Source organism: Sceloporus occidentalis, unplaced genomic scaffold, assembly GCF_023333645.1.
Source record: "Sceloporus occidentalis isolate IW3139 unplaced genomic scaffold, rSceOcc1.0.p SCAF_1, whole genome shotgun sequence".
Classification (NCBI taxonomy): Eukaryota; Metazoa; Chordata; class Lepidosauria; order Squamata; family Phrynosomatidae; genus Sceloporus; species Sceloporus occidentalis.
This window is the reverse complement of record NW_028316981.1, coordinates 30,201,331-30,224,728: the sequence shown is the minus strand read 5'-3', so window position 1 is coordinate 30,224,728 and position 23,398 is coordinate 30,201,331. Positions and strand designations below refer to the sequence as shown.

The following is a 23,398-nucleotide window of genomic DNA, read 5'->3' as shown; positions in this document are numbered from 1 at the left end:
CAGAGCTGAAACTTTTCTGATTGATATATCAACACTGAAATCCAGTTTCATTCAGTGAGATGTTCTGTGTGACTAATGATCTAAACTATCAGATGCAGGATTTATCCCCTGCCATCTGCTTTGTAATACAAAGGTGAATACTCATTTTCTCACGTCATAAATTGTAGATGCATTTTTAATATTTTAAAATGTGTATCCTGTCGCACCAGCCAAAATAGGCTCTTGTTGTGTCTGTGTCTCTGTCTGCACCAGCTTGTATGATACATGCACAGAGGCACACATGGATTTCTCATGCTGGATTGGGGACAAAAATCTGTTTCAATGTAAAATAGTGAAAACACCAACTACTGTAAATACATCAAAAACCATACTTTATTTTATGTATAGCAATACAATTTACATATTAAATAACACTATAATAGAATGTTTTGATATACTTTTAAACATAACAAAAAGGAAATTCTTCAAGTTACAAAAAGGAAAAACAAATCAAAAAATTAATAACTCCCCCCTCCCCGAAACCAAACACCACATTTCCCCAATGGGTCAATGAGACAAAACTTATTCAGTGACTGGTTAAATCTAATTCCTATTGCACACACTGACAATGGAATTTAAAGAAAATCCAGCATCAACAATCACTGTCCCAAAGAAAATAATATGTGTTGAATTTTTAAAAAATTGTTTTGGAATGTGATGGTATTTCACTACTTCAATACACATAAAGTATGTATTCACATATCCACCACAAAAGGGAAAAAAAAACTATGAAGAAGTTGAAACTAGAAAAAAATTAGCTTTATATGAAAATATAAAATTCTATGATTATATACCATAGATACAAAGTTCCCAGAAGATGCTTATTCAAGCAACAAAATATTTACAGTTTTAATGATTTTTGCTATTTAAAAATGAAGGAAACGAAGAGAATGGATAGAGATGGGTACTTAGTTCTTTAGAAACAATGGCTGCTTGCTAGTTTCAAAGGTCCTAACAAAAGAAAGAAAGGTCACTACCCCAAATGTTGGAGAGTTGTGACATTTTATAAAATTGACTATCTCCTCTTTTGGAGACATGTTTATTCTTAAAACTCAAGACATTTTTCTTGAAATTAATTATCCTCTGTAGAAAAGGCTTCCCTTTGCAAATATCTAACAAAAATACTAAAAACAGTCAAACACCTAAGACAATGTCTGAGGCCAAGTCTTTTCATTGTGGTTTCTTTGTGTACTCTCTCTCCCTGTTTTGTTTTGCATGCCTTCCCTCTACAAATAAGCAAAGCCAATGTACTATACATTGTTTATAATGGCAACCAAGAAAGCTCAAAGGAGCGACAGGTCAGAGTGGAGAATTACTTCTCTAACAGAAAAGAAATAAAATGCAGCGGATAAGCAATGAGGCATTTCTCCTTCATAAGATTCACCGGCACCATTTTAACATAGCCATCTATCAAAGGAGTGGGTGGCAGAAGAGAATGAATTTTGAGGCCATGACTGCTGAGTCATTAACAACACAATCCTGGATGTATCTGATCAAAAATAATTCCCAATGAGCTCAGTAGGTCTTACTGGAGGGATACAAGGGTAGCATAAGACAACTAAATTTCCCTTGTCTTTTTTTCTTTATTTTCTGTGTTATTTTCTCTTAAGGATTAGTATCATGTCTCTTTGGTAAAATCGAGAACTCTACTTTAAAATACAATAACAGTTCAAAAGAAAAAGGTATTCATAGCATATCATCGTCCTATAATTAAAAAGGGACAATATGTTGGTAGTATTCCAAGAAGTCTCCTTCATTTTCAAGAAAAGTGAAAGAAGCAAATCTTGTTTTTCCAGTTATAGCTGCACTTGTTCTTGGATTTTAATGTCTAGCTTTCTTATTTACTTCTGTGCATGTATGTGTATATACACTCTCTCACATACAATCTCTACTTTTGTCTCACTGTTTATATTCAAAGTTCAAACAAGGATTTCCCCTCCAGATAAGCATTTTTGGTTTTCTTGCTGCACTATGCATGTATGATAAACTTTTCTCTGTTAATGGTCAAACTCAAAAAATTAAAACGTATTTGCAGTACCAAGGCAGTACCAAGACTTGGAATGCCAACAGTGGGAGATATTTTAAAAAGATTTTTGCCAGCATCCTGTTCAGTACTTATGATGATCTAACTTCATAAATACTGGGATAGGTGACCCTGGGATAAGTAGTTACAAGTGATATTATCTCATTACAAATCTGAGGCTCTTCATTTGTTCATAAAACTTTAGGGCTTCTGCTCATTAGCAATACGAGAATATTCCTTAGAAATCTAGTATGTTTACTAGAAGTCAAAATGTTGAAATAAATGTGTGTGTATGTGCTTTCAAATAAACAGCAAAGTCATATTTTTAAGCAGTTGATCTTAGAGCACTCAGAAGCCACAACATAAGGAAAGTTAGTTAAACTTAAATTCACTTAAAATTAATAGGACTGAAGTCGTTATTAACTTGTCCCATTGGTTTAAATTATACTGGCATTAACTGTGTGAATTCAGTTAATGCACATTTGTAAAAATGTAGGCTGGAGTTCTCTCGGGGCTTTATGTCTTCATAAGTGGACTTGTCTCTGTAGGAATTATTTATTTATTTATATTTATTTCTAGGATTTAGATCCCACCTTTCTCCCACAGTGAGATTCATAGAATCACGCAGTTGTGTAACATTGGTATCCAGTAGAGGGCTGCTGTTACATTGCTATGTAGCAGAGCCAGCAAACTGCCCTAAGCCTATTGGTGCACAAAAATGTACCTCAGTGGTTGATGAGCATCAGTGCGCAATGCATAACAAACAGTGAGCATTGTGCAGTTATGTGCATCACACATTGATGTGCAATGAGCGCTCTAGCTGGAGTCCTGTTACTCATTTGCATTAGTCAAAGGGTTTCTTAGCATCTCTGCTACATAGCTAGGCATACGTAAAGATGACTAACATAAGAGGTCATATAGGATTCCCATGGACAACAGAAGTTGGGGGGATTGGGCAAGAAGACTTTTTCCTGCTCTCTCTGCTGTAGTTTGGAAAAAACTGCTTTTTCCAAAACTGCTAACTATTTTGATTTTTATTCAGAAAATAGCTGAGAGAAAAAAGTGTTGAATTCCTCCTTTGCAGCTCAGCAAGTTCTGGAGGCTGCTCAGGTTCCCCTTCTGCTGCTATCTGCATTACCAAAAAATGTGTATTGAATTCAAATAATGGATAGGCCCCATATTTGTTTGGCTCTAAACTGGCGCATGGTTTGACACAGAGCAAGCTAGGAATTGTTACCTGAAGCTGAGAACTGTAATCTTTTCATGTCACAGTGAATATATACTATGAAACACGTCCTTGATTTTCACCTGGAACAGCAAACCTTTCTCCCTAAAGGCATCTCTGCTAGCCACCTTTCCCCCCCTGCTTACTGCAGTACTAAAATACAACCTGTTTCCTGTGTGTCCAGATTAAAAGAAGGGTTATTGAATATTAAATGAAGCTACAGTCTGCTCTTGCCATATGCAAGGGATCTGTTCTGGAACCCCTGCATAAGGCAAATTTTGCATATGCTGGAGTCCCATTGATTTGAATGGCGGTGTGCTCCCTCCTCATTTTGTCCCTTGCCACTTTCTGCCTGTGTAAACTTAAAGCCCCATACACCGAGGGCTTGTATGCCAAGGGCAAACTGTATATACTTGTGGATTAAGTTCTGCATAAACATTAATAAAAAAAGAAGTATCAATTCAAATGGCACTGGCTTAACTTTAGCTTCAGTAGTTTAATTTTAATTTAAAATCCTCATTCTCTTTCTCCCTTTCCTCCTCCCATATTCTCACGTGCAGGACTTAATATACATTTTCAGAAATTGGCTAGTTGTAGCCAGGCAGTCTTGTCACAAACACATTCATTTTCCTCTGCGGTATCCCATCCACAAAACAAGTTTAAAATGAAAAGTTACCAACAAATTCAAATAAACTTGGGGAAAAATCAACCCACCAAAATACCTCTTTAACATACTGAGCCAGTCATTTCTGGTCACAAAATTTTGGATGTGACGTGATCAATATTCATTTCATGCTCAAAAGTTGTAATTTCCTGAAGCAGTGCCCATTGCCAGCAATGGAAGCACTGCAGTCCCTGATGCCAGTGCAAACAGTGTGCCTCTCAGTCATAGCAGAAGCCATACAGGGGGCAGAGCTTGAAAGGGGAGATTCAGGGCAGAGTGTAGCTTCTGGAAAGACAATGTGAGTTATGACCATCTTAATGCAATCTATTGATGGGGGGAAGGAGACACCAAAGCATCTGTGTTTATGGTTCCCCAGTATACACAAAGGATCCCATAAACCTCAATCTCAGAGTAAATTCTTTCTTAATGGATTTGCCAAAAAGAGAAGTAGGACCGTTCTGTGGCTTTGCATTGTAGTTTCTTGAATGCTGCATTAATAATTTCATCAAAATTTTAAAATGGGCATAATGTATGAGAGAGAAGCATGGTTATATGGTTACAAATAATTACAAGCCACTGTTTAGTGGATCATTTTAAGTACATAGTTGTTACTTTGTGGGTCAGCTTCCCTGCTTGTTTGATTCTTTACATACCTCATTACAATTTGGCAGAAGGTTTTTTCAAAAAGTATGCATTTGCTTAAGAAAATACAATATTTAAATAGGATTGAGGTGAGACTAGGGCACAAAATTCAGCTCCTGTGGCAATAGCGACAACTCCGAATTTTGAATCTGTTCCAGATTACTTCATGTTTCATGACAAAGTGTGGCTCTCTGGTGCAATCTTGAACTGTTAAGAAGAAACCCATAAAATAATAGGAAAAATCTTCTACAGATGTCATATGCCAGACCACCATTTTCTTTGTCCAACTGAGTGCTGGCCAGTTATATTAGCATTGCCTAAATGTATGTACATTTTATTCTGGATAAATATTTTTACCCTAATGTAGTATCTCATAAATTTGCAGAGAGTACAGTGCAACATTGTAATGATTAAGATGCCCAATATTTGCACAATAGCAACTCATGTAATATTCCAGAACCTTTTTGTACCACTGTTTGGGGCTCGTCAATGCAAATAAGTGTTAATGCTTTTCAGTCATTAGAAAATGTTACATTCTATAAAAGGTATGGAGAAGCAATCCATGTTCTCTTGGGTTATCCCCCACATCAGCTAACAATGTGGAGAATAACCGAAGAGTACATGGATTGCTCTTCCTGTCATCCAAGAATGATTATTCACAGTAAACACCATCCCTTCCATTTTTTCATTGCTTAATTTTTAAACAAAAGGTAGATTTGGCTGTAGAGAAAATTATATGGAGTTAGTAAGACACACAGTGACCTGGTTCTCACTGGCGTAGTAAAAATGTGTGTGTAACATTTCAGAACTGTGTTTGTGTGTGTGTATGTGTGTGAGTGACAGGGTAGGAAAACATGACCACTAGAAGGAGAATGGTCGTCTAGGCCTACCTATATGTATATGTGGGGGGATCTTTCTCAAAGAAAGCCATTTAGGGTGAAACTCAGAGCACTAACTGCTTATATTGGATTAATTTGGGCAGCCATAATACATTTTAGCCATTAAAATATGTGCTGCTAGTTATATTGAGTTCTGCTCACTGACAGCTAGGTCCATTCTTCTAATCTTTCTCTAGTGGGCATTTATTGTGATTGTTTTAACAGTGACTGCAGATGGCTTTGGCAATGCAACCAAGTGCTTTATTATAATTCATTTTGTTCCCCTTCTTAGAATGTAAACACCTAAGTTACACAGATAATTTTGAAAGAAGCGTCTGAAAACAGCATCTTAAAATAATCTGAAATAAGGATATACATTTTTGGCTAATGAGTGGTAATGAGTTTCCTTGTATTTGAAAGAGATTAAGGCTGCAATCCTGTACACATACCTGGAGTAAGGCCCATTGACTCAGTGTGACTTAGACCTGAGTAGATGTGTATAGGATTGTGCTGTAGGATAGTGCTGTACAACATGTAGTATATGGGAATGAGACTATGAAGTCAGGAGATATATGCTAAATTTGGTTTCCAAAAAAAAAGAGGAAGAGTGTAATGTTATAGGTAGTTTTTTTTTATTAGATTGCTTCACCAGTTATATGGATCAGTATGTTTTAGCACTAAAGTATGAAAATTATACACCCATAAAAACAGCATCTAACAGCTATGAAATTAAGAAACTCCACTCTCCATCATGTAACATACTGTTAAGACAGAGGTCCTGTTCCAGAAGAATTAAGGAAATATATGTGTAAAATTGTGAATAGTGTAGTAACTGGAAATATTGCCACCTAAATGCTTTCAGAATAAAATGACTTGATTGTACATTGTTGCACTGTTATTATTAAATTGTCTATGATGGAAACATGATCAAAATATTTCCCATATTGAAATAAAAATATTATTAAGAACAACTGGGGACTCAGTGAAGTTAACTGAGACTGAGTCATCTGAGTTGCCCTCTGTTTGGGGAATGTAATTTTATGAGTTACATAGAAAACAATCCATACGTCTCCATGTAAATGAGAAAGCCAAGAAAATGTAAAGCAGTTATTCAGTCTCCAGAAGCTACTGCACTTCAGTCTAGCTAGTGATCATCCCACCATTTTCACCCCCCAAAAGTAAAGAACACTCATCCGTGTTACTGGAATATAGAAAACCTATAACAATTACCATAGTTATCTGAAAACTAAACAAGTACATATTGGTTGGGGTTGAAGGGTACAGCTTTTTGTTGTAAATAAAAAAAGAATCCTGGTCTAGCATTCAAGACTTAAGAGTCAAGGCTCATAGTAATTAACAAAACTTCATGGCATTTCAACTAATGAGTAGCATGTTTGTTGTCATGGAATGTCATCAGGGTTTCTTTGCTTGCTTTTGTATTACAACCTTATAGGCAGTTAACACTGATCATATAGTGCAAACTAGATAAAATTGCGTTTCACCGTGTGAAATAAACAGAGGTGCAAATGCTCAGTAGGATACCATTAAGACATAAAATGGCAAAAATAAATATCAAAACTTTTTATCAGTGTAAAAAAGTAATTGGGTTATTGTATAACCTAGAGTCTGGCAAAAAAGGCCTCAAAAAAGTACACTCAGTCTTCAGAAATTCCACAAATTAAGTGCCTTTTCCATATTCCAATTAGACAAGAGATTCCATGCTTTCTGCAGGATCTGATTCGTCGTTGGCCATAACAGCACCATTTCTGTCCAGTGCCATGGGGCCATTTCCATTTTCCTTAGTGCTGACCAGGCTTAGCATTGCTTTGTAAAGAAATTGGTACTGCTCCTGGAATGGAAAAACCACAAAGTTTAAAACTACCTAGCATTTAAGAAAATGGGCTTAAGTTTGCATTTTCTATTATTGCTTGTCATGTCCAGGAGGATTCTGCTAATCTTGTAGCTCTCCTGAAGTTTGATAGGCTCTAAAAAAACTTTGTCGGTTTTGTATTATGCCTGGAACCCAGACAAATTACTGCAATAGTGTCTCTTCCTATCTTTTAAGTTCTTTTGCAGAAATTCCATATTCCACAAAAGTGGTCTTTGCTTTCTTCTCATTTACCTAACGCTTTTCCAGTCATTTCTGATCTAAATGAAAAACGTATTGTACAAGAGGAATACTAGTCTTGACAAACTTTAACAATTCCTTACTGCTAAACTTGTAAGCATGTAATCAAGTATACTGTAGCCAACTGCTCCCAGAGATAGTAATGGTAGTACTATCTTGATGGCTGCCTTTTATCCTAGACTACACATACTGGATCAATCAGAGAGTTAATTTTCACCAAAAATGTACAAAAAACCTAGGACTTAAATTCATGTTTATTGCTGCACTGAAACCCTTGGTTCTGCAGGTAATGTGGCAATGAAATTGGTGCCATTTTCAGGTAAAGGCAGAGACACAATTGTAAAACAGTACACATGTTTACTCAGGAGTAAGTCCTATTGTGTTCAGTGGCACTAATTCCCTCAATCTGAATCCATGTATTTAGGGACTTGGAATTACATAATCCACATGTGTTGATTTTAATTGAACATATTCCCACAGTGACTATTTTGAAAAGAACAATTTTATATTACAAGTTTACAGACTTACAATGTCTGTGAATACTCCAGGCCTCATCAGATTGATCATCTTTGCCACCTGGAAAACATCAACTGCATTTTCATTCTCCAGCTGCTGGGATAGGGTGGTAAGGGCACATAATGTTCCAGCTGCCACTGCTCCATACCTGCAAATGCACAGAACCACTGTATTTAGATACTCATAGGTGAACCATGGAGATCTCCTGTCAAGCCGTAATGAAACTTTTATGTTTCTGTGTCAGCTTTAGTTTTCTTGGATTTGCACTTTATATTCCTTGCCAGACAGATGTACCTGTATTTGGGATTAGTTTGCTGTTATATTAATGAATAAAATTTGTGATGATGAGGCTGAGCGCACAGAAGAAAAATGTTCATTTTCAGCTACATTTCCTCAGAATACATTAAAAGTGGAACATATATTATGTATTAAGGCATAAAAATAAAAATCAGTGAATATAACAAATAATACAAAAAGCAATCTACAAAAGAAATGACTCAGCACTGTTAGAAACAGGGTGGGTTTTTTTGGTCTCATGAAATGTCCAAATCAATAACTGTCCTAATTTTGTAAAGCAATTTTGAATACTGCAAGAGCAGCAAAAGCACTCAAAAATAGGTAAACGTTAGAACTATCCAGAGCTAAATATAGCTAAAAGCACCTGTGTTTTACTTTCTGCTTAAGCAAGTCAAATGTGGTGAAGTAAATATGCATATAGCCCTTTGTACAAACATTGAAGGAAAGTCCCATCTGTGTAGAGTAATAATGCATGTGTACTTGCTAATTAGCTTACTTGCTGTTCACCACTATGATCTTTGTAATAGCAGTATATAAATAAAACAAATTATTATTATTATTATTATGGTACTCCCATTACCCATAAGCAAGGGGAACAAAAATAAATTAAAGATTCTTGGAAACAGCCCTCCCACTAGTTGATCACTGCTTTGGGCCATCTTGACTGTTTCTTCAAGATATCTTAAATAATTCAAAATAGCTGTGGTGCTATAGGATCTTTCTCTAAAAAAACCCCCACTGTGGTTTGTACACTGAAGCCTTGAGGGATCAGGGCAGAGGAGGCAGTACCAATGGGTAGGGCCACAGCTTAGCGAGAGGCTGCATACTTTCCCCAGGTTAACATATCAAATTGAAGGATTTCAGGTGGAAAAGCTAAGAGAGGCCTCTATCTGAGATCTTGAAAAGTTGCTGCCATTTAGTATAGAGGGACCAATGATTTGAATCAATATGGTAATCAAATCTAAGATCCTGGATACATAAGTAAGCAAGGGAAAGAGGAAGAATCAGATTCCTTAGTGGATGGAACAAGAGAAGGTAAAACATGGTGTATCACACTGAACATCAAAGAAGGTACACTATCAACTATGCATCAAAAGGTATTTTATGACTGGAAATGCTCATTTCCTTGTTGGCAGGAAGAGACGATACTCCATAGGTTATGGATGTTTAATTTCCACAATCTTATGGCTGAAACTTCAGTGTACAATGTGGGATTTGTTCAACTAGCCTTTGTGCCGTTAACACAATTTACAGCACTGTCATTGTTGTAAACATCTTATAAAGCCCCATGAGGAACATTTGGTCCTCTAATGTTATGGAAACTGGAGTCAATCTCTGCACTGGCTATGTTTGCTAGGGTGCAAACAATATATATTAGTGCCAGTGAGATAAGATTAAAATCAGGGATAGGCAATCTTCAGTCTGAAAAATAATGACGTACTACTACATTTGAACCTCACCCCTGGCCAGATTGGCTGGGACAGATGAGAACTAGAGTTCAACAAACTCTTGAGGGTGATAAACTCCCCACACAGGTTTAAGATTATGTTTAATTTTCCTACACCACTAACGTCTGAAACAAACCGCAGAAATAATCCAGTCTGAGACTCCTTAACTGTCCTGGTTCAATGCTAGGGAATCCTAGGAATAGTATCTTATTGTGGCACTAGAGCTCTCGGACAGAGAAGGATGAATGTCTCACAAAACCATGGTTCCCAGAATTCCCTAGCACTGAGTCAGGGCAGTTAAGGCAGTTTCAAACTGGATTATGTCTGCAATGTGTTTTGGACCTTAGAGGAGTTTCAGCTACCTATAATGAATATCATATCTTGTGAGATATAGAAAATAAATGCATTATTTAAAAGCAACATCTTTATACAAGTAGGCAACACTCCTAGTAGACAATCCAGTGTGGAATTCACTGTGCTCTTTCTAATGCAGTCTATGAATATAATTTGATGGATATAACATACTCATCATGAACAATGGTGGGGCCATCTCTTGTTAAGGCCTCTTCCTTGATTACATTGATAAGTTCAAAGGTACTGCTTATTGGAGCATCTGGGTTTGGCCATTTAGGGCACTGAAAATGGCGTACTTCCAGCACGTAGTCATCCTGAAATGAAAGTCAGTCCAGGTGTTAACTTTTATTGGTATGCCTAGAAAGCACCCTCTAACTCTCAAATATTAAACCTGCAATAGCCTCAGAAATAATAATAATAAAGAAACAGTTGACCCATCCTCTGATTATTACTGATGATGAATATGTTGTCCCCATACAAGGAAGAACCTCTCTCTATAAGGAAGTGAGGTCACCTTATTTCTGTATTAAGGGAACTACTGTATCTATTGACTACATCTATCTATTCCCTTCTAAGGGAAGGACACACATTTAGAAAGAGGACAGACTAAAATCATGTTGGTGGCATATGCAGGCATATCCTCTTGTTATGTCTGCATATATGCTTTTTAGCAATAGCATTTACCATTTACATTTCTATACCACTTATCAGTGAACTCAGCACTCTCTAAGTGGTTTACAATGTGTAAGCCAGTTGCCCCCAACAAGCTGGGTATTCATTTTACCAACCTACAAAAGGATGGAAGGCTGAATCAACCTTGGAGCCCTGGGATCGAACTCATAACTTTGTGGCTGCAGTACTCGCATTTAACCATTGTGCCACCAGGGCTCCTTTTAGGTCATTGTGCAAAGAGGCATTTACAACTACACCTTCTCCATCATACAACTGACTTTTTCCATGTTGGAGATCACCTTCTTGGCCATTTAGAGTAGAGGAGGAGGCCAGCAGACAGTATCTGGCAGCAGCTCAGGAGAAGAGAGAAGACATCACACTCCTGGACTGCAGTGAAAACACATGAGCATGCTGGAGATCTGGGGGAATGGTGTCCGCTCTTCTCTCAGCTCTGGAACTGCAGGTGGATGCTGCCCAAGTGGCTGTTTGTTCTCTCCTGGCCACTCAACTGGCTGTGCCAGTGTGCTTTGGGCCAGAGAAGAAAGAGGGATGAAGAATGCTGGCAGAGCATTACGTTCCACCAGGGTGATGAAATGATGTCAGTCTGATTTCATGCAAACGAATGCCTTTAGTTCATATAGGGTAAGACAATGAATGCCCTGTCAGCCTTAGCATGAAGAAAATGTATTGCTGACAGTGGCTTCATATCGTTAGAAAAGGAGATCCTTGGCAGTACATTGATCAACTGAGGAGACTCTACTTCTGCTGTTTACAGCTTGCAAATTGATTAATGCTGGCTGCTAGTGGAATAATTAATCTCCCCAAATGTGAAGAACTCACCCCATGGGTGATGTAATAATTCAGTTTCAACCCACTTTAACAATTCAGTTTTGTTAAATGCACCTCATGCCCAGACTTAACATTTAAATATGACAAAGATCAATATACTGTTAACCTATCAAAGGATCGATGATGATGCAAGCTCCTAGAGGATGGAGTTGAGACCAATTTTTATGTTGCAGCTGAAACAAAAACTAAACAACAGAAGCAAAAGTGTCACTAATCCAATCCTAGATAGCCTTCCTTTCACCTATCCAGATATCCACATATGCCGTATACACATGAATTTTCAAAATTTTCTGCTTCCATGATAAACAGTATATCAGTTGGATAAATACTTCTTGTTTAAAAGCTGAGGCTGTTTGTACTACAGCCAGTCCCATGTTTTGTCTTGTTCTACTCAAACACAGGCACAACCTTTGTTTAGTCTCCAGGCTCTAGACTTGCAGTGTGCGCACCAGTATGGGAATGATGGATGAACAAAAGGGAGAATAAGGGGCAAACGGCTTGCTACCATGCCTGCTTATAAGTAGATCTTCTTTCAGAAAGGTGACATGCTAACGAATGGTACTTGCAGTGTCTCTTTTCTACCTTTAATTCTCTTTTAAAGCTCCCCTCCACCTCTCTAGCCTTCATTCTCTGCTGATGATTTTGCTACATTTTTAATACTAAAATTGAAATTATCCATTCTGATTTTGCTGCTTCTGAACCTTCATTACCAATATATTGAATGTCTGTTTCTTTTATGTCTTCTACTTTCCCCCATCTTTTTAGATGAACTACTCATAATATTTAAAATTTCAAATCCTTCTTCCTGCTCTCTTGATCCTGTTCCTTCTCTCTTCTTAATTAATGTTGTTCCTGCCACTCTCCCTTCTCTTCTCCATATTATTAATCTATCCCTTTCTATTGGTCTATTTCCTCCTTAATTTAAATATCCTACTGTTTCTACAATTCTTAAGAAGCCTTTACTAGGGCCATCTCCTGTTTCTAATTACCACCCTGCCTTTTCTCTTGAACGTTTTGGAATGTGCTGTTTATGTATGTTTCCTCAACTTTCTTTCTTGTATTTTTGTAATGGATCCTTTTCAATCTGAAATTCGCCGTTTACACTCTACAGAGGCAGCTCTTAGGAAAATCACAGATGACCTTCAGCCAAGTCAAAAGGCCAATATTCAGTCCTTATTCTCTTTAATCTGTCTGCAGTCTTTGACACATTTGATCATGAGCTTTTCTGGATTCATTTCAAGACCAAAGATTTACTGATTCAGTCCTCAGCCAGTTCACATCTTATCTCTCAGGTTGGTCATTTAATGTGTTAACTGGAGGTCATGTCTTCTTTCCCTCTTTCAGTTGGGGTTCCACAGGGTTCAGTTTTGGGTCCTTTGTTGTTTTCTCTTTATACACTATTTTTAAAGTAATCTTGGTTCATATGGTGTTATCATTTTTATGCTGATGATACTCAGTTGTATTTCTCCACTCCAGAACTCTTCTGACATGGAACATCATATTTCAGCATGTCTTTCAGCTATTTGAGCATGGATATTTCATTGTCATCTAAAACTTAACATGGCAAAGACAGAACTATTTATTTCCCCTCTAAATCCTTCTGTACATTCTCCATCACTGTTCATAATGTTCCCACTTATCCTGTGAAAGAACTATGGAATCTTGGCTTTATTTTTGACTCTTTGTCTTTTGTTCTTCACACTGAGGCTGTAGCAAAGTCATGACACATTTTTCTTTATAACTTTGCCAAAATCAGACCCTTTCTCCTTCTTCAGCTAAGATCTTAGTTCATATCTTGCGCATTTCCCACTTTGGTTATTGTAATCTTCTTTTGGTTGGTCATCTACTACCTCACTTTAGTGCTCTGGTTTCCAGTCAACATTTCTTCTGCTAAGATTATCATTTTGGCCCATCATTTTGATCATGTTGCCTCACTTTTACTATCTCTTCATTGATTAACCATTTCTTCTAGGATTTAGTACAAGTTCCTTGTTTTAAAGTTCAAAGCCCTATACAACCTAGCTCCTCCTATCTTTCAGCCCTTATTTCTTTTTACCAGCCTGCTTGAGATCTGCATTCTAAGACCTCTATTGCCTTCTCACCCAACCAAGGGTTTCCTCTTCTTTGGCTGGGCTCAATCCTTTTTCACTCGTGGCTCCATACTCTTGGAATTTCCTCTTTTAACCTTTGTGGGATGCTCCCTTGTTATTTCTAAATGCAGATTAAAAACTTTCTTGCTTTCCAAAGCTTTTGAAATTTTAGTTTAATAATATTTTATAATCTTGTATATTTTGATCATATTATTTTGCAGTTTGTCAGTCTGCTTTATATTATATTGTACGTTTTATATTTGGAGACAGCTAAATTGTCCTACAACTGTATTGTATAGTTTTATATTTTATTATTCCTTCCTTCCTTCCTTCCTTCCTTCCTTCCTTCCTTCCCTCCCTCCTTCCTTCCTTTCTTCCTCTCTCTCTGTGTATACACATATACAGGTTGAATATCCTTTATCTAAAAATCTGCAATCCAAAATGCCCTAAAATCAGAAACTTTTTGAGTGCTGACATGATGCTTCAAAGTGGCTCGGGTGCACCTGCTCATTCATTCACAATGCAGAAGCAGGAGTTTACTGGGCTCCTTGGAGATCTGTGCTGCATTTTCTTTTTCAATGAAGGTGGAGAGAGATGTGAGGAGATGAGATGAGAGATGCAGTTGGAGAGAGATGGAAGGATCTGAGAAATAGCAGGAAGCATGGATTTGTAGCAAGCACTATGCTTGGATTTCTGCCATTTCACAGATCCTTGCAAATACAGTATTTGCTACACTACTTGTATTCAAAAACCCAAAAAGAATCTGGAATACTTTTAGCCCAAGCATACTTCTGAAATACTTCTGGTCCCAAGTATGACTCAGGATGCTCAGCCTGTATTTTAGATTGTCCTACTGTTTTTGGTTGTTTTACCTGTAAAACGCCGTACACTGAGGACACTAAATAAATGATAACAACAGCAACAAAATGTGGATGTAAAGCCCTCTGCACTGGGCTCATGTGCAGCTCCTGAGACACATCCAGGGAACTGCTGGTATAGATTTTCCCTTGGTTTCTAAAGGTAGAAACTCCCTTTGCAAAAGGGAGAAATATCAGCCCCTGCTCTAGAAGCAACTTCACCTTTGGATCAGATCAAAACTGAAAAGTTATTGTCTTCTATGGAAAGAGCAAAATGAAAATTAAAAAAAAACCACCTGAATTTGATGAGAAAGAAAGAGTGTAGCTGATAACAAGTCCATCTTGACCAAATGGAGACATAAAACCAATCCCCTGAAAACTATTCTTTTCAAGTGTTCATTGACAGCAGCGCTTTGAATGTCACAGATGCAGGTTCATCTCTGGAGAATGTTTTATATACCTGAGTAGCCTCAAGGATAAAGTCATGGATGATGATCTGCTCCTCATTAGAGAGGCACAGCCTGTCTTTGCTGATAAGGGTCACAGTAAATGCCTCGCAATTCATGGATTCTTCCCGACTCGGCCAGTACACAAACTCATCCTCTGCCTGAAGATAAATGAATCACAGAGAAGACATGCGTTTTTCATCATAATTCTTTACCTTTTCACATGGGAAAAAATTCCAACTTGCTTTAATACCCAGGCTCAAAAACTGATTTACTACAAAATATTTCTGCCAACAATATGGCTATTGCAGAAATAATCTGAAATTTCTAACAGAGCAAATTTGATACTGAATAGGGAAATGCACATTTTAGAACATTTATACAAATATATTTACATGGGCATAGCTAGCGCAGAAATATAATCATGTTGTATGTATGATGTCTTATGATTTAGAACAAGCATGTGCATAAAGTCATAATGAATATTGGATATTAACTAGTTATTTATAGATGTTGCATTTTTTCCAGCTTTTTTCAACACCACAAATCTGTAAAAGTTATTTTACACACACACACACACACACTAAATTATAAATTTAATAAAATAAATTTGAATTAAAGAGGCATATTAAAATTGTTAAATATTCAGTTTATAAAATCAAAGTCGTTTTTTAAATGTAGCAATTTTCCTGACTGTGATCCAGAGGACCTGAGTCTGATATTAAAATTATTTGTTGTTGTGTGCCTTCATCAAGTCTGACTTATGGCGTCCCTAAAGTTACTCTAAGGTAACCCTATCATGGGGTTTTCTTGGCAAGATTTGTTCAGAGGGGATTTACTTTTGCCCTCCTCTGAGGCTGAAAGAGTGTGACCTTCCCAAGGTCACCCAGTGGGTTTCCATGGTGGAGTGGGGATTCAAACCCTCATCTCCATAATCGTAGTCCAATACTCAAACTACTATGCCATGCTGACTCATGTAAAATTATACCAATAAAGAAACCTACAAAGGCCAGCACAATCTCGCTCAGCTGCTGGGATCCAGACTGGACTCTGATTTGGGAAAGCCTGACCTTGCTCAGGTACCTGTCAGGATCCAGACTAGAACAGAACCTATGAACTAGAAGTTATGAAATTCTTAGGAAACAATTGCGACATGAGATGGCTGGCATCCTGTTAGGGACATAAACACATGTAAGTTGTTCTTGTCTGCTTAACTCTTTTTTTTTTTTTTTTTTTTGAGGGGGGACATTGTGAAAATTGGTGTTGCTCTCTTCCCTCCACAGTGCTTAAAGCTCCTACCTACAGACTAACTGCATAGTCTCTGAAGCCCCTTCCTCCCTGCACAGCCATTCCGTACCTTGTGGCATGGGGTAGGATCAGAGAAGTGTCTGGCTATGTCATTGTAACCAGACATAAAATTACATCAACACCGAAACCATCAGAGGACTTGGATGGATCTCAGGCATTTCATGCATGTCTAAAGGAACACAGCCAGGTGCTTCTTTGATCCTGTCTGTTCCCACAGAGTGGGGGCTTCAGAGGCTGTACAGTAAGGGGGTGCTATATGGCTCATCCTACTGTAGGTCCTCTTGTGGAAGTACTATGCTTCAGTGAGCCATGCTGAATTGCAGCCTGTGAGTGGCTCATACTTGAAGAGAAAGAAGGCTGGGCCAGGCTGCTGGTGGATTAGGACTTCTCTTGCTCAAATAGGACATAGAAAATGCATAGAAGATAAGCCAAGAAGTATCATTGTGAGAGGAATAAGAAGATTCCAGCTTCTACTACATTTCTGTCATGACCCACAAACCTACTAGACATTCTGAAAAAATATGCAGATGATCCTTGGCATTTCTCTGCCCCTTGGACTAGGGAAACGGGAATAAATCAGTAAATGCCAGACACCACATTATATGTATCTGCCTTTGAAAAACAAAACAATCAATTCAAATGATGTCAATATGATGACATTATTGGGCATTTGCAGTTATTTTATAGAAATAACAATATGCTCTGCAGGAGAGCAGTATGGGAACAAACACTGCATGAGAAATTGGATGGTCTCCTGGTCTCACAATCTTAGAACTCAAGGGGATCACCCACTAAAGTGGAATGGTGGCAGATTCAGAGAAGCAAAGAGGAACTACTAATTCACACAGGGCATGGATAAACTGGAATAACCTCAAGGAATAGTAATGCCCACCAATCTGGCTGATTTTAAGAGGGAATTGGACAAATTCATGGGAGATCACTGGTTGCTGGTTAATTGTCATTCTCCTTGCCCTCCACTGTTGCTGTATGCCTTCAAGTCATTTCAAACTTATGGCGACCTTAAGGCAAATTATCATAGGGCTTTCTTGGCAGGTTTCTTCAGAGGGGGCTTGGCATTCTCTGGGGCTGAAAGAGTATTATCTGCTTCAAGGTCACCCAGAGGGTTTCCATAGCCCAGTTGGAATTCGAACCCTGTGTCCTAGTTCAACACCCAAACGATTACACCATGCTTAGTCCTCTTCTCTCCATTACCAGGGGCAACATGCTTCTGTATACCAGTTGGTAAGGAGCATTACTGGGAGGCTATTCTTGCACTCATTCCCTGTTTCTCATCGCCAACCTTTTACCCACTGAAAATAATACTAAAGAAAATAGGCCTCTGGTCTGTTCCAGCATGGCTTTTATTATGTTCCTATGTTTTGTCCAGTACCTGTTTATAGAGATGTACTACAGAAGAAATCCAAAATTTACATATTCGGTTGTTTAGGATAATATGGGCAGCCAGATATTGTCTCCCAATGTCATTTGAGAGGTTCTTTTTTCCATTTAATTTTTTAAAATTTAATTCAATACAGGGATGAAAATACAGAAAATGAAATTGACAAATGCATTTCTTCATTACAAAATTCATATTGTACTATACATTCCTTATCGTATTATATATTAACTTATATTATATTATTTTTGTAATATTAGTAAGTTTCTTAAGTCTTCCCCCTCATATACTTTCTTTTATTTAATTTTCTAAATTAAAATAATACAAAATCTATCTTTTCATCTTTTTATCTTTTGTCATGTTATCTTGTTTTTCCACAATTTTGACACTGCCTCCCATTTATCTACATATTGTTGAGTTGCTCTTTTATTTTGGTACATTGACAAATTATCCAGTATGGCATCATTCAATATTATAATCCACTCATCTATTGATAGTACTGTATTTGATTTCCAATGTTTTGCATAAATCATATGAACAGCAGTTATCATATTGAGTCATATACTTATTTCATCCTGTACAAGATTATCTGCTATCTGTTATATTTAGCAAAAAAAAAAAAGAAAGAAAGAAAGAAAAAGAAAAAAGAAAGAAAAGAAAAGAAAGAAAGAAAGAAAAGAAAAGAAAAGAAAAGAAAAGAAAAGTTCTGGTCTCAGTGGGATATTTTTCTTTAACACTTTTTAAACTTTTTTATGAATTGTCATTTGAAAGGTTCTGATTGGCAGCTGGTAAATAGTAAAGACATTTACAGTTTCCCTTTTATCTAGAAAAAAACCTCTCAGTGGATTAATTTTGCCTTTGCACAAAACTAGGACATTTCTGTAGTGATGCTTGTGGAAGATTTGGCAGGTTTGCTCCCTCCTGCAGCTCCTCTCACTCTCTCCCAAACTTCTTTGGTCATTTGTAGATTATGGAGTTCTTAACTGAGACATCAACTACACTTTCCTTTGAAACACAGCCAGGAAATGTAGCTACACGCCCCAGTTCTTGCTCCCTGCTGTGCTACATCATTAATATACAGCGTGTGGAATTAAAGAACTTACTAAGCTCTGGTTGTCTGGAAGCATGACAATGATCTGTGCATTGTGATCCCAGATCATTCTCCAGAAATCTTTAGTTGTGTGTGGCAGGGGATGCTGTGTTATGATGAACTCGTTGCTCCGGTAGTAGCCCTTTGAAAGCAGAGATCACAATTTGTATTCAGTGGATAGAGTATTTTGAGAACATTACACTTCATGGATAAAAACAGACAAAACTAGTTATTAGATTGCTGAATGTTTAAAGCTCCTTGCTGGGTTAATTTACTCTAACAAAAATAATAGATAACATGTAAAAAAAAAAAATGCTCCACAAACATATACCATTTAACTGAATGGTTTTGCACCAGGAATAGCAACCTACTGAGCACCAAGGGCCATAGTGGAAACAGATACGATGAGTGGCAGCTAACATTTGTTTACACTAATTAAAAATAATGAGCCCCAGGGCATTCCTACTGGATGTGTTGCATTCCTTCTGTGATGCCACAGAGTCCATTTCTGGTGCAGTAAGTGTTGTACTTAGAATGTCTATGAAGATTTTTACAGTAGGACAAGATAGCAAAAACTGCACCATAGGCAATGATTTTATATATATATATATATATATATATATATAAAATCATTGCCTATGGTGCATTTTTTGCTATCTCGTCCTAATGCATCACCAGTTAAACCAGGGTATTATGGATCATAGGAAAATCAGAGGGACTACAAGGGCCATTTAGTCCAATACCTTCAGTTTCAGGAATGAAAAGGTGAAGCATCCCTCACAGATGGCCATCTAACCTTTGTTTAAACAACACCAACAGAGAAGAGACCACCATCCTCTGTGGGATTTCACTGCAAAACAGTTCTTACTGTCAGGAAGGTCTTCCTAATGTTGAGTTGGTAATTCCTTTCTTGCAAATTGAATCTATAGGTTAAACATGTAGGACATGACTCATTCCCAGAGCTTGGAATCATTAAGTTAGAAACAGACATCGAACTCCAACCTCCTATCACTGCAAGCATCTACCATTAAGCACACATGGGGAGGGGGCATCAAATCCAGGGGTAGGGAAAGTGTGGCTGTGGGCATACAGCCCCCAAGGCCATTTCCCTGTTTCCATCCCCCCCAACTGTTTGATCTAGAACACCCCCAAATGCACTCTGGGAGGTGTTGCAGGCATTTCTACCATGGTTGCAGCCTCCCTGGTTCCTCAAGGATCAAAAACAATTTTTGTAAGCATTAAAAAAAATCTTTTTTAGTCTCCAAATCCTCTATAAAATGCCCATTAAAGGATGTGGATGCATTTCCACCACAATTTGTGGGCTGCCTCTGCCAATTTGGAGGGGGCTTTTTTGAAATCCCAAAATGCTGAGAATGCCCCCATACCTCTTAGAGGTATTTGGGGATAATATTTTATTCATTTATTTATTGCAGATTCATCTGCGACCCTCCAAGGGTCTAATGTGCCTCCCCCTAGCCTTCCACAGCTGCCCACCTCTGATCTAACCTTTTATAAAAGGACCCCCCCCCCCCCCCCAGCAAAGGAAAGCCCAAGCCACTTTTTTGACTGTATTTCCCAGGACTCCCTTGCTAGCATAGCCATTCCTGAGTGGGAGATGGTGGAAATTATAGTAAAACCTGTGAGTTTTCCAGGCTCTGAGTGTGACTCAGGCACCACTCACAGATATGTGCTTAAATTAGCCTTTTAATTGGGCTGCAGCCTTTGGTACAAGCACTGTAGCATGCTGGCTATTATCTCAAATGGGAAATATTCTGAGGACCTTTGGTTCACTGGGGTTCCCTCTGCCTAATGTGACAGGGGAATGAGGGAAAATTTTTACCGAGCTCTATGTAAAATGCATCTTCTAAGATGTGCATAAAGATGGGGATTTGCTATGTGCTTAATATTTTAAGGTATAAAAATGGAAATGCACTTCTAAGCCAAATTTATGATGGTTAATATTGCTTTACATGGTGCTTTTCTTTAAAAGAGAATCACTGCATTGGAACACAAGGCAAAATTTCTGTAATCATTTCTAGAGACTGAAACAGTTATTTTCCAACGATTTACTCACAATGAAATGTTGATTTTCTTACCATGATATAAGAGGCATTAATGTAATCAGTTCCCTTCATTCCAGGTAATGGCGCTAGTCCCACCCTTGCTCGCTCGGCTGCAGCATGGGGAAAAAAGGGTATCAGAACTGACAGTCACAGCATTAATACCATAACATAATAACCAATTTACCCCGGATGAGTCAACAGGGGATGAAATGATCTTTAAAAAAACAGGTGTGTGGAGGAGGGGAGGAAACATTCACACGAGGACAAAAATGCAGGAGTACAATAATAATATTTATTTATATCCCGCCTCTCCCTTCCGGGATCTAAGCGGGTAACAACAGTCCAATAAAACAGATAAACAGACAATAATAAAATTTCCCTAATCCCCTTAACCTTCCCTCCTTCTGCTAAAATTACACATAAATATCAAGATCCAATACAATATCCCCAGTACAGTGTACTTAGTTACAGATTGTGTAACTAAGGATCGACACAGGTCGAATTACTCCAAGAGACCATCAGGAGAGGCGGTGAAAGAGTGAATGGATCAATTTGGTTAATTCAGTTGGAGGTTAGTCTAATACCCTTTGCCATCTCTTGAATGAAAAACAAAAATTACCAGATGATACAGTTATAGGCCAACCTCTAGAAAAAGGCTCTCCACCATGAAGTTCACCAGGACACTAGGTTGGAAGAGATTGTAGTAATTCCAAAACCAACCAACCCTCAGACCAAACCAATCAACCAAAAACGCAGGCCTAGACCTGCTCGCATATCTTGCATGTAGTACCCATAGGCTACACTGCCTATTAATGAATTTACTTGAGGAGTGATAAGGGATTGGCTTTGGACTCCTCCAGGGATATCTGTGGGCTTTCTAAAGTGAGAATTATGTATTACCTGCATGTGAAAATCTGGGAAAACTACAGGAGAAAGGCAAGGCAAGTGGAGAATTCACCACCTCTTCACTGCTGCTTTTTCTCCTCTTCAAACTGCCCCCCTTAGCTACTGCTTTCTCTAGTACTGAGGACAGGAAGGTGGCCCTTCAGATGTTTTTGGAGCCATACTCGCATCAGCCTTAGCCAGGTGATGATGGAGAAGCAGTCTAATAATGTAGTCACACATTTCCAATTCCTTTTCTAACAGAAGAAACCCTTTGGATTTTCTTACAAGCACTGGTATTGTTCTATCTTAAGAGAAGACAATTTCTAGAAAATATTTTCTAAAAGGAAAAGCTGAATTGATGTGTTTGTTGAAGGTGATTAAATCGTTACTTTAAAATTCCTTCATTGTTATATAAAATTCTCATTGGAATATCCACAAACTCTAAAAATTCTCATTTGCATGTGTGTACAGGGATGCATTAGTTGGTATACAATGTGGGACCGACAATTCAGATTTATATTTAAAAAGAGCTTCAACCCAATGACACATTAACAGTCCAATCCAGGGCATGCATCACTTCATCCAAATATAATTTAGAATTCAGCACAAGGAATATATGCAAAGTAAAAGTCGGATTAGAAGATGTGATCTTACATGGCACTACTGATGAGTTCCTGTTCTTTTCCTTGTTGCAGTCCTTCTGAGCACTGAAGCACTCCACATATTTTGCATTGCACTGCATAACCAGCTAAGAAATTTAAATAAAGCAGAAGCAAGCTTGATTAATTCTTTTGTCATTCTTTAAAACAGGCATACAAAAACACACAGATATGCAGACACAGACTTTTTATTTTGGAGTGTGTGTGTGTGGGAGACACCTTGTATCCCTGGAAGATCAAAATGCATAGCTAGATTTGCTAAAATCATTAAAAATGGCAAAAAAGACTGAATTCTCTGCATAAAGAAAGGTGCTTTTCAAGTGCTTTTCAGGTCCTCAAGTAAGTATAGGTCTCATTTATATCATGCAGAGTAAATGAAATTCGTTTCCAACCAGGTCTGACAGTATCCATTTAACCACCTCTGAAGATATATTCCAAAACCCTAAAGGCATCTGAAGGTCAGAAGAGGTCTCAGTAAACAAAAAGCCTTCCCTTTTCTTTTATCAAACATCACAAGTAGGCAATGCTTGAAGAATTTTTCTCTCTTTATTGCTGCTTTGAATCTGAACACTACAGGTGAGATCTCTTATTTGGAGGACAGTCTGGTTTGTTTGCCAAGGTTGCTTTGTGATATACTTCCCAGGTGAGAACTGAGCTTGCCGTGATCATTTTCCAAAAAACGAACCTGTACTGTTGCTTGCATTCACCATAACTAGGATGCCACAGTCAAAACAAACGCAATGAATGTAGCATCCACACTGCAGAAATAATTCAATCTCACACACTTTAACTGCCATGGCTCAATGGTATGAAATTCTGGGAACTGTAGTTTGTTGTGGCACCAGAACTCTCTGACAGAGCTCTAAATG

The 23,398-nt window shown here is 37.9% G+C and overlaps 1 protein-coding gene across 5 annotated transcripts in view; it reads right to left on the bottom strand.

Moving 5' to 3' along the window:
- Nucleotides 1-354: 354 nt before the first annotated feature.
- The window catches only part of LOC149321282 (receptor-type tyrosine-protein phosphatase gamma), a 742,038-nt gene continuing 718,994 nt past the window's right edge, over nucleotides 355-23,398 (bottom strand). For all 5 annotated transcript variants that reach the window (XM_089518763.1, XM_089518770.1, XM_089518749.1 and 2 more), the window contains 7 exons: nucleotides 22,525-22,618; nucleotides 21,019-21,095; nucleotides 18,936-19,064; nucleotides 15,143-15,289; nucleotides 10,386-10,528; nucleotides 8,128-8,263; nucleotides 355-7,320 (listed from right to left, as the gene is read on the bottom strand). In XM_089518763.1, coding sequence (XP_089374889.1) covers nucleotides 7,174-7,320; nucleotides 8,128-8,263; nucleotides 10,386-10,528; nucleotides 15,143-15,289; nucleotides 18,936-19,064; nucleotides 21,019-21,095; nucleotides 22,525-22,618 — 873 coding nt within the window. In that variant the 3' untranslated portion in view covers nucleotides 355-7,173. The remainder of the gene's footprint in view (nucleotides 7,321-8,127; nucleotides 8,264-10,385; nucleotides 10,529-15,142; nucleotides 15,290-18,935; nucleotides 19,065-21,018; nucleotides 21,096-22,524; nucleotides 22,619-23,398) is intronic.